Consider the following 12,369-nt stretch of genomic DNA (forward strand, 5'->3'; position numbering starts at 1 on the left):
AGAGGGGTCACAAAGTGTGCACACACCAGCTGCTGTTTTTTGACAAAGTCTTGCTATGTAGTCCAGGCTAGCATTGAACTTGCAGTCTTCCTGACTCAGCCTCCTGAGTGCTGGGACTATGACTGTACACCACCGCACCCAGTTGTTAGCTGTTTTTAAGATTCTTAGATCCTCCACATGGCAGTTCCCATGGGTTAGAATTTATTCACAGGACTAACCCTACCTAAACAGAAGTCTGGAAAAATGTCATCTTTATTCTGCATAGCCAGGTACCTCAGCCAAAGACTGGGTGACATGACCACAGAAGACTGCTGCACAACCGAATCGGTTTCATCTCACACTGTCCCCGCCACCTTTTGTCACTCCCTACAGCCCACTGTTGTGGTCCTCGTCAGCCAAGCTTAGGGCCAGGAATACAGCTCAGCGGCACAGTGCCTGCCTGGCAAGTGCAAGGTCCTGAGTTCCATTGCCGGTATGAAAAAAAAAGAAAAATTAGCCAAGCTCTTCCCTTTTCTAAGGCGTTTCCTCAGCTCATTTCATGAGCCTTGAATGCCCTTCTGCAGAATTTCCCAGTGCTGGCTCCTACTCTCCACGTAGGAAAAGCCCAAATGTCCTCCCTCACAGGGCCCTGCTCTGTACTCTATGTAAAGCAGGCCCCCACCCGTCACAGTGCTTCACACCGCACTGCCTTGTCTCCTTCCCAGCATTTGTCTGCATCTTAAATTGTCTATCCTCTGCCCTGCTGGGGAAATAGCTCAGGGGCATAAATGCCTGCGTGGCAAGCGCAAGGTCATGAGTTCAATCCCTGGTACCACAAAAAATTAAAAACTAAAAATAAAAAGAATCCTCTGCCCTCCTGCACTAGAATGTAAGTTCCACAGGACAGGGCCCTCTGTCTTCTTCACGACTCCATCCCTGCTCATCACGTCTGGCTCCGTGACCTCTTGTTTCTTACTAGCTGTTGTTTCTAGTAGGGCTGAAATACCATTCCGGAAGTTAATCTTTGTTTTTAGAATGACAGTCTATTAAAGTCAGTTTCTTACAAACAAGATCTTAAAAAACACTATTTCTAAAATAAAATCTATGCTTAGGGAGTAAAAAGAGATTTAGATGTAAGATCATGGGTAAGTCTCTTAGGTTGCTTGATCAGTTTTCATCTGTAAAATGAAAATGTTGATTAAAATTCACTTCATCTATAGGTACTTACCAAACACTGTGTTAAACTAGAAGCAAAAAACTTAAGCAAGGTAACTTCTCTCAAAAGGAGCTTACAGATGCCTTCCAATGCTACAATACGCACAATCCTATATAACTGTTGGTTGGTATCCTGAGCTAGAGAAAAAGCCTAATATTTCCCAATACTGAGACACTTATTAAAAGACATCATGAAGACAGACAGACACACACTACTTCATTTAAAAGCATTTAATTCAACATTGCGGTAAGAATCGAACAGTGATAACAGAAGCACATTAATGGCTAAGAAGATGTCTAATTTTTTTTCCCGGTACGAGGGAATGAACCCAGGGCATTCTCAATGAACTACATCCTCAACTCTTTTAAAAATCTTTTCTCGTTGTTGCTTTTTTTTGAGATAGGTTCTCACTATGTAATTCAGGATGGCCTTGAACTCACTATGTAGCCCAGGCTGGCCTCAAACTTGGGACGATCTCCCTGCCTCAGCCTCCTGAGTAGTGAAATTATAGGCATGTGCTACTAGGCTGGGCTTATCTTTTGGAGACAGGGTCTCACTAAGTTACTCTGCTGGGCTCAAACTTGTGCTCTTCCTGCTTCAGCCTCCAGACTGCTGGCCCAGCAATCGTGCATCATCACACACAACTCTATTCATCTTTATCTTCCTTTTTAGGGGACTTTGATGGCCAGTTCTCTACAGTAAAACAATGCTACAGAAATGTCTTTAGAAGACAAAAAATCAAGTCAATGAAGTCTAAAGTACTTAAAAGTGATTAAAAATTTTAAAGATCTCAATCATAAATATCCAATATTAAATACATCTCATTTGAATCCTAAAAATTTATTTTTTTATTTTTATTTTTTGTTTCTTTTGAGACAGGGTCTCACTACGTTGTGCAGGCTGGCCTTGAATTCACACTGATCCTCCTGCCTCAGCCTCCCACGTTCTGGGATTACAGGTATGCACCACCACACCTGGCTAAATCCTAAAAATTTAACATAGTGAATACTTATTCTTTAAGAAGAAGACCAATAAATTAACAGCACTTTCTTCAGAGTGGCACCACAGATCATGACAACTAGTCCTTGTGGCTATGGCTTGCCCGCTACCACATTCGTTGTTCTTCTAGATCCTTCCTGGCTTCCACCCAAGCAACTTCAAAGCCACCATGAAGAGAAAGATGCAGAGACAGACACTCATTTCCCTTGCGGTCCCTCTCAACATAGGAACTAAGCAAATAACCAGTGAAAACAGGGTATATAATCCATGACAGAGCTTCATTATATAGTCCACACAGAGCTCATTCAATTTGAAAAATTGCCAGTTCTGTCAAATATGCCAACACACCAATAAGGTATTTATGACACAGAATCTGTAGGAGGAAAAAAACAAAACAGAAGAAATTTTAAATTAGAATAGCATAACAAAGCAGTTTGATATTTAGATGACTGATGTTACACTGGTGTAATTTCTGGACAGTACGTTGAGCTTACCAGATGCAATGCATTCTCATTTTTATATTTCCTGTTCTATTTCTTTTCATTGTTTCTTTTTAATGTGGATCTCTTCTAATCAAAAGTATATCCCCCCTACTACTGCATTATAACCTCCAGTGTGTACAGAGTGCACTTACATAATAAAAACGTGAGTGTGAAATCTCGACTCTTACTGCTCTGCACTATAACTTACATTTGGCCTCTGTCTCCTTGTTTCTACAAAGATTAGCACATTCCTGCTAGCTTGAACCACTGTCCTACTGCGCAGCTTGTACCACCCGATGGGACTGTCCTATGCCACGCAATGGGATAGTCATGCACGTAGCACTGGTGGTGCAGAGCCACCCAATAGCAAAATATACAAACTATGGCCCTGTCATGAACATATCAAGGTACTTTAGGCACAGAAAAACAACCTATGGCACAGTCTCACTCATTTGTAGAAGCTAAGGAAGTTTCTCTCATCCAGGAAGACAATGGAACAGTGGCCACTAGAGGCTGGGATAGGCCACGTGAAGAGGAGACAGAGATGTCAGATAACGGGTACCAGGACAGTCAGGTATCAGGAATGAGTTCTAGTGTCCTGCACTAGAGGAGGGCAACTACAGTCTGTGATTTATTATATATTTCAAAATAACTAGAAGAGTCTAAGGCTCCAACAAACAGCAAGGATGTTTGAAGAGATGGAAATGTTAATTGTCATGATCATTAGACACTGTACACATGTATCAAATTATTATACTGTGCCCCTTAAATATGTATATTATGTGTTAATTATTTTAAATCAAAAAAGAATTAAGTTTATTAAACTCCTAATGTAGTGACAAGATCATAGGAAACACTCACTAAATACATATTGTGGCTAGGTATTTAAACATATTTTAGAAACCAACTCTATTTCTACTATTACCTGTGGTAAGTGCTTCAAAGAAAGTAAAACAGTATCTCCTACATTTTTCTCCCAGTGAAGATAAAAAAGCCTAAACTACAAAGATGACACTTTATTCTGTGTTTCTGAGTGTATACTATCTAACCTAAAATTCTCTTGATACTTTCAATTTTTTTTTTTTTTTTTTTTTAGACTGAGTCTTGCTATTACAGTTCAGGCTGGCTTTGAACTCACTATGTAGCCCAAGTTGGTCTTGAACTCATAGAGATCCTCCTGCTTCAGCATCCTGAGAGTTGGGATTATGGGCAAGCACCAACATAGCTCAAAATTTAGTAAGAAACAATTCCGAGAGTTTCAAACTTACTACAGAATAATAATTCATATTGTTACCCAAATCGTGAGGGCACAAGATATGTATTCTTCCATTACAAAGCTGCATCTAGAAGGCTGAAGACTTAAAAGCATACAGTTAAGGCTTCTCCATTGTTTTGAACTGGCATACATTCAAATGTGTGTCCACAGTGTGAAGAATGTAACCGCTACACATTTTGAAAACCTGGCATCAATAAGGAAAAGTTATTTAACTAGTTCTTGTTCAAACTAACCTTTATTTTTCCATCGGTATGTGCAGAAGCTACAGATGTGGAAACACGAACCAGTCTTGTGGCTGACAAGTGAATTTTGAAATGCCTATGGAAATGTGAATAAAGGCAGTCCATAAATAAGTCCACTTCCTCCTGGGTAACCTCCCCAGACGTCTTGTGGACACTGTCCCACAAAGCTTTTGCATCCTCTGGATGTATGGCATAAGAAATATCCAGACTCTGAGGGCTACAGGGTACAGACCAAAAAAACTCAGTAGTAGCCACGTAATGGTCCATTTTACATGCAGTCCACATAGCAGCCATCCAGGAAAGATTGAATGCATTGATTGCTAACGGACTGAAATAACAGTCAAAGGTTTTCTGAAACCAAGTTCCAATTATGGCTGTATTGGACTCTGCTCCATTTGCAAGGAATAACGGTAGGCAGGTGAAATCTTCTGAAACAGTCTCCAGAAGACTGTCTCCAAATATACAGCAGAACCAACCGGTCCATAACACTTTACCTTCTCTGTTCTGAGGTGGCAACTGAGATTTTGACAGAATCTATGAAGAAAAGTAAAACAGATTCATTGGGTTCAAAAGAACACATACTCCTAAATTACATCTTCTCAAAACTAATTACTATAATAAGGCTGACATTTAATTTGTCAAAAAAAAAAAAAAAGAGATTGTCTCCCTAATTATCAGGGTTTATCAAAATGGTTGACCTTTCTCCCAGCACATGTACACAGTGGGAATGTGGTAGATGGCAAGCACTTTGTGCAACTAAAATGCAAAACAAGAGGTGTCTATATGGCACAATCCGGTACCATATCTTGATTTAAAAAAAAAAGAAGTAAAGGATGCCCAAATCCAACATGCTTGAATGCTTCCACTGATGAAGACAACATTTCCCACAAGAACTCTTCCTATCAACTTAAAATGTTCTTTCATGTTAGGCCCTATGGTCTTCATTAGTGGTCCTGCTTTTTCCCTTGTGGGCCTGTAAAACAAATCAAATATAACCTTTCTTTTATAGGAAAAACCCTGACAGCCCCTATGACAGAGACTGCAAAGTTCAACATCTCCAATGTCCTCAACCGTTCTCCCTGGGACATCCATGCACATTTTCTCGCTATCCCAGTCACTCTTCTCGGAGCTCCTTATGCAGAGTCATTCCTAAGTGAACATAATTACCTCAACACAGCCCGATTACAAGATTATCACTGTCTCTGACCAGGACCGCACTCCTATTCAGGCAATCTCAGAATTCAATTTTCTGATTTTTAGTTGACAGCTTTATAAATTAGCCCAACATACTTATTTTTGCTGTTAATAAGTAAATCTCCCTCAACTTAAATTGAAGCAGTAAACTTACTACTACTAAAGTTTAAGCTCTTTCAATTTGGCCCCTTGTACCAATCATTCAGATCATTTAGGAATCTTGGTATTTCTAGCCACTAACCCTCCAACTTTACCTGTATAAACTACATGACAAACACACCTTCAAGTTATCCATACAAGTTTTTGACTAAGCCAAGGTTAAGATCGTAGCCCTGTCTCATACCGCCCCCACCCCTTTTTTAAGACAGGGTCTCACTACGCGGTTCAAGCTGGCCTTGAGCTGACTTTGTAGCCCAGGCTGGTCTCGAACTCACAATGATCCTCCTGCCTCAGCCTCTCAAGTGCTGGGATTACAGGCATGCGCCACCACACCCGGCTTCATACCCCTTTAGAGATGATCATTTAAAGTTTCTTTCACTGTATGTCTCCTTATTTAGGAGATTATGAGAAACTCTTAAATACCCTGAAGCCCAGAAAACACTATGTTACATAGTTTTAAGTGTCTATAATCCTCAGGGCGGGGAGATAGCTCAGCGGCATAGCACCTGCCTGGTAAGCGCAAGGTCCTAAGTTTGATTCCCGGTACCAAAAAAAAAAGTGTCTATAATCCTATCAAGAAATGAGATTTAATTTGAAAACTATTAGAATATTGTACCAATAATTGAAAGGGTCATTTCTTTTTGTTTTTTCAGTACTGGAGTAAACCTGTGGCCTTGTGTATGCCAGGTAAATGCTCTACCACTGAGCTACATCTCCACCCCTTTTTATTGTTTATTTCAAGACTGTCTCATTAAATTGCCCAGCCTGCCCTTGAACTTACAATTCTCCTCCTCAGCCTTCCGAGTAGCTGGGATTACAGGCATGTACGACCACACCCAGCTTGAAGGGATCATTTCTAATCCTTCTACTTGCTTGGCTGATGACATGCAAGTCATAAAACTTCTCTGACATTAGCTGCTTCACTTGACAAAGACTACAGTCTACGTACTATTTTTCCTTTTGCAATAAAACAGTCCCTTTATTTAACACTGGCAAAGTAACCATTAAAAAAGAAACTTTTCAGCCAGATATGGTGGCACAAACTTGTAATCCCAGCACTCAGGAGGCTGAGGCAGGAAGATCACCATGAGTTCCAGGCCAGCCTGGGCTACACAGTGAGTTCAAGGCTGCACTACATAGTGAGAGATTGTCTCAAAAATACCTACTTACCTACATACATGCATAGCATTTTTTAGTCTCCCTTCAAACTGGAATGTAAACAGAAGTTGCCGAGTCCCAGCCATATCTATTCTGTGTCAGGTGCCCAGTGTCTTCTGTTCTTTCTACTTCCTGCCTGAAATTTGCATAAAGTATTTATACCTGCACAAGCCGCTTCCCCCATAAGATGACTTTCAGGATGGAAGCTATGCACTAAGGGTTTCAGAGGAAAAAACAGAAGGGGCCTGGATTATTAATCTCATTAGATTATACCAGCCTTGGATAGTTCAAGATAAATCTCTATCATTCAGGCTTTCTGCTGTATACAGTGGAACTTAATCCTAGAGCACCTGGAAATCTTTGCCAATAGTAGAGCATATCCCAAGTCAGCAAACTTTTCTGTAAAGAGCCAGGGAGTATTTTGAGCTCTGTAGGCCATATGGTCTCTGCTGCTATTTAATTCTGCTCTTGTAGCCCAAAAGCAGCCATAGATAAAACAGAAGCAAACAAAAGAAGCTATGTTCCAACAAAATCTTATTTACTAAAACTAGGAGGGGATCAGATTTGGCTAGAGACCATAGTTTGCTGAGCCTTTTTTTTTTTTTTTTTTTTTTTTTTGAGACAAGGTCTCGCTATGCAGTTCAGGCTGGCCTTGTACTCATTTTGTAGCCCAGGCTGGTCTCGAACTCTCAGTGATCCTCCTGCCTCAGCCTCCTGAGTGCTGTAATTACAGGCATGTACCACTTGTAATGTCCCACCTGACTGAGGCAGTCCCACCTAACTGACCCCTGATTTATACACAGAAATACACATCTAGTATAAAAGTCTGCTTCTAGAAATTAAACTCAAGAACATAAAATACCAGACATATCTACAAGGAATTATCTACAATACTGATTAATAAAAATTTAGGAGGCACAGTAGCACATGCTTATAATCCCTGCTACGTGGGAAGCTGAGAAGGAAACTGCAGTTCAAGACCAGCCTAGGGAACATAGCAAAACTGTTTGAAGATAAAAAAATAAGAAGTTAGGGCTGGGGATATAGCTCAGTGGCATAAGTGCCTACCCGGCAAGCACAAGGTCCTGAGTTCAATTGCCGGTACCAAAAAAATAAAATAAAATAAAAAAATAAAAAACACTTGGGATCCTGGATTCAAGTCCCAATACCACACACAAGAAAAGAAAGAAAAGAGAAGAAACAGATTAGTTAACTCAGAAGAAACTCATTATTATTTCTTTTATTATAAAGAAATAAATCTCTAAGCTGGGCATGGTGGCACACGCCTGTAATCCCACCACTCAAGAGGCTGAGGCAGGAGGATCATTGTGAGTTCGAGCCCAGCCTGGGCTACAAAGAGAGCTCAAGGGCAGCCTGAACTGCACAGCGAGACCCTGTCTCAAAAAGACAAAAAAAAAAAAAATCTGGCCTGGCACGGTGGTGCACGCCTGTAATCCCAGCACTCAGGAGGCTGAAAAAAATTAAAAAAGGAGGCTGAGGCAGGAGAATCACTGTGAGTTTGAGGCCAGCCTGGACTACGTAGTAAATGTTTTGTCTCCAAAAACCAAAATCAATCAATCAATCAATCTGGTTTCTTAAAAGATACTCACTCCTTTTATACACTACTTATAGAAAGGAAAACAAAGTATTACACTTCTGAGAGTAACATGGTATGATGTATCCTCATACGAAATAATATGCTACATTTTTTTTTCACTAAAAGTCTGCTTCTAGAAATTAACTTCATGAACATAAAATAACAGACATATCTACAAGGAATTATCTACAATATTGATTAATAAAAATGTCAGAATGAAAGGTCGGGGCAATACGATCCCCCTTTCAAGACTACACAGATTCTGATAACCAAACAGATGAATACCTAAATTGTAACTGTGATTTTTCTTGAAATTGTGATTTTTAACTTTCTTTGCCTTTTATATATTTTCTAAGTTTCCTAAAATCAACATGATTTTGCACACACACACACACAGACACACAATTTCCTACACATGTAGAAATAAATTTTTTAAATTGGTCATATCTAATGATTATACCTTGGTCAAACAAGACATGAAATAGGCTCAAAATCAGTAACTTAGGAATTTAAAAACTCGTAAGAAAATCCCACAACAATTTCAAAGCAAGAAAATGCAGATGCTTTTCCCAGGAAGCAGGTACCGCTTGTGTACACTACCTGGACGAGCAGTGCTTCAGGGTCCCTTTCTGTCCCTTTCATTCCGAGGAGAGCAGAGAAAATCACTTTGATGCTGAAGTCATCTCCCACTTCCACAGCAAGTCCTTTTTGCTTTTCAGCGGCAATAAATGCACTCAGAAGTCTGGAATACTCTTTGAGATTAGTATAGGAGAACTTATACAGGGGTGTTAAGCTATACAAAGTCCACTGTTTATGCAGAAGGAATGCGACCTTCTGAGGATCAACATCTTCCTAAACAAAAAAAAAAACAAAATCAAGTTTAAAAGCAATTTAAGAAGTAAGAAACAGAACAAAGAATAAAATAATGAATGAAGGGGCCAAGGTTAGAACTCAGAGGCATGGCACCTGCCTGGCAAACATGAGGTCCTAAGTTCCATACCCAGTTCCCCCCCGACCAAAAAAACATTAAAAAAATAATAATGAATGAAGAAAACAAGAACAAAAAGCAAAAAAAGAAAAAGAAAAAGAAAAAAAATTTAAAAGACGAAAAGAGGAAACTTTAGTAAGAACTAAGACAGCATTTGAAACATTTAATACAAATCTATTACCGGGCACCTGATCTTTACACTGCAAAGATCGTCGCACAATGGAGTTTGCAGGACTTTTTGCAGATCCCTGAACAAGGCCCTACGTGTGCTGAGCCGGCCCTCCCGGAAGGTATTTCCCGGGCACTCACTGGAGTATCCCTTTACTTCGCTCAGCTCTGCTAAATGTCCCCCAAGAGGCCACCCTAGCTGAAGTGAAGGAGCGGCAGCACCATTTCAGCCTCATTGTTCTATCTCTTGACACCGCTTTATTTTTCTTCACAGGATTTATTGCCACCTGACATTATATATCCACCTGATTTTTACTGTCTTCTTTACTAGAGCATGACCTTAATGAGCTGGGATTTCATCTATTCTGTTCACTTTAGTACCTAGGACAATGCCGTTTATAAGTTCTCAGTAAATAATTGATAAACATTTATGTTCTACATTAAGAAATTTTATAGATTTTGAATGGGGGCCAGAGATGTAGCTCTGTGACACAGTACCTGCCTGGCAAGTGCAAGGTCCTGAGTTCGATTCCCCATACCCCTCCCCAATTTTTTTAATAGATTTTTAAAAAGTAACTCTTCCTAAAGTTTGATTAGCTTTAAGTAATTTTTTTAAAAGTTTGGCAGCACTGGGCATGATAGCACATGCCTGTAACACCAGCTACTTGGGAGACTAAAACAGGACACAAGTTCAAACCCAGACTGGCCAACTCAGAAAGACCTTACCTCAAAATAAAAATTAAGAACAGCTGGAGATACTGCCATGTACCGTCATAAAAAAAAAAGGCAACAAATCCATAATGCCTAACTCAATAGGTTAAATAAAAAGATAATTGGGAGTATTTTTTGCTGTGCTCAGTGAGTGCCATCAGAAACAAAAGCACTTGCATTTGTATTGTATCCCCTGCACTGCTGCATAAGTGTACCCAGTAAGCTTTTAGTTTCCTGGGGGATTTTCTACTCTCCATGCTTTCTGACAGTCTCATAGCTTCCACTGTCTTTTGGACTTTTACTACAGCTGTTTACTGGAGAAAAGTATTCTAGCTGGGGCCTTCACTAAAAGTTACACGTGTTTTTCTTATAATTATAAAAATATATGGCAAAATTATTATAAGGATGAGGAAACACTGAACTGGACATTCCAATCTTTATATAAAATTTGTTTTCTAGGCCGGGCATGGTAGAGCACACCTATAATGCCAGTAGTTTGAGGCTGAGGATTGCCACAAGTTCAAGGCCAGTCTGGGCTATACAGTGAGTTCAAGGCCAGCCTGAATGAACTACATAGTGAGACCTTGTCTCAAAAAACCCCAAAAAACCCCTTTTTTTTTATAATTTTCATTATCAGCACTAGTAATTTAAGAAACTGTCACAAAGAAGCAATCTGTCTCCTCTTCCAAGCAGTATCAAGCACACAATGACAAGAAAACAGCTACAATGAAGGTAAAAGAGGACACAACACCTATGCAGTCTTCTAACCAAGAATACATAATTCATACTGAACCATGAGGAAATAGCAGAGAAATACAAAATAGAATATCCAGGCATCTTCCCCAGAGAGTTTAAAACAGCATCCTACAGCAACACAAGCACAGCAATTGTTATGGTTTGCGTCTAGATGTCCCCTCAAAGCCTCATGCAGTTTATGATTGACTCATGGTCCAATGCTGGGATTATGTGTGTGAGTGCTACACCTGACCTGGGGCATACAATATAAGGGAGGGAAAGAGTCTTGCTCTCTTCTGCTGCTCCTCCCTTTTGCCCTTGCTGCTTTTGCTGTCTTCGGCCATGAACTGTTGCCCTCTGCCATGTGCCACTCTGCCTTGGAGCCAGCCAAGTATGAACTGAAACCTCCACAAACTATGAGCAAAATAAACCTTTCCTTCCTTAATTTTGGGGGTCAGGTATTCTGTCTCAGCAATGAGAGAAAAATAACCAAGACCCCAATGTTTATAGCAGCACAATTCATAATCGCTAATTCCTAGAAGCAGCCTGTATACCCATCAACAGATGCAGATAGAGAAAACCTCTATCACTGAGACAGATACTACTTGACTGTGAAGAAGGACACATATGAGACAGTTGGGAAATGGAGGTACCTGGAAAATAGAATGTTGAGAGAAATAAATAAGACACACAGGCTTAAATACCATCTCTCCTGTGAGTAAGACAAAAGACAAACAAAGAGATTAACAGAGGACGGATAGAAGGAGACAGGGGATGGATCTCTTGGAAATGGGAAGGGGTCCAAGAAACCAAGGGAGGTGGGTGTGGGGAGCAGAGGGGAAAACTAGTAGAATAAAGATAAGCCATGTAGCAGAACCTAACAGCCTCAATGAATGGGAACATTACACGCCATAAACACGAGCCAAGGTTAATAATGTAAGAATGAAAATGGGGAGATGGGAGTTAGAGGAGAAGGCGAGGGATGGGGCCGAGGAGTAAAAAGGAAAAGCAGCAGGTTGTGTCATGTGCATGTCCCCACTCCCCAGATGACTGTGAAAAGCATCCACTGCAAACTGTGCTAGTAAAAAAAAGATTAATTAAGAAAATAAATAAGGGAAAGGAGGAAAATATCGTCTTCAAAATTATCAATGTTATAAAAGACAAAGAAATAGTGTGGAAATGATCCAGATTAAAGAAAATTAAAAGATATTAAACATGCAGTACTGATGGTGTGAAATTATTTAACTTTTTCTCAATCTGTTAGCTGAGGAGTTAAAATACCCATAAATAGTAATGGAAACGGAAGTGCTTTGTTTAGACGGTTTCATTTTTTGCTAACCTGAAGAAACAAAGCATAAGCATACCTGCAACCAGGGGCTGGGGATTTAGCTCAGCGGCAAAGCGCCTGCCTGGCAAGCGCAAGGTCATGAGTTCAGTTCCCGGTACCGGAGAAAAACCAAAAAAA

General features: G+C 40.1%; 1 protein-coding gene across 1 annotated transcript in view; it reads right to left on the minus strand.

The window, feature by feature from the left end:
* Positions 1–2,101: 2,101 nt before the first annotated feature.
* The window catches only part of Cenpl (centromere protein L), a 14,131-nt gene continuing 3,863 nt past the window's right edge, over positions 2,102–12,369 (minus strand). Inside the window, exons 4-6 of the mRNA XM_005374873.2 lie at positions 8,903–9,154; positions 4,186–4,728; positions 2,102–2,567 (exon numbers count right to left, since the gene is read on the minus strand). Of these exons, the coding sequence (XP_005374930.1) occupies positions 2,496–2,567; positions 4,186–4,728; positions 8,903–9,154 (867 nt within the window). The 3' untranslated portion in view covers positions 2,102–2,495. The remainder of the gene's footprint in view (positions 2,568–4,185; positions 4,729–8,902; positions 9,155–12,369) is intronic.

Source organism: Chinchilla lanigera, unplaced genomic scaffold, assembly GCF_000276665.1.
Source record: "Chinchilla lanigera isolate Chin_1 unplaced genomic scaffold, ChiLan1.0 scaffold00005, whole genome shotgun sequence".
Classification (NCBI taxonomy): Eukaryota; Metazoa; Chordata; class Mammalia; order Rodentia; family Chinchillidae; genus Chinchilla; species Chinchilla lanigera.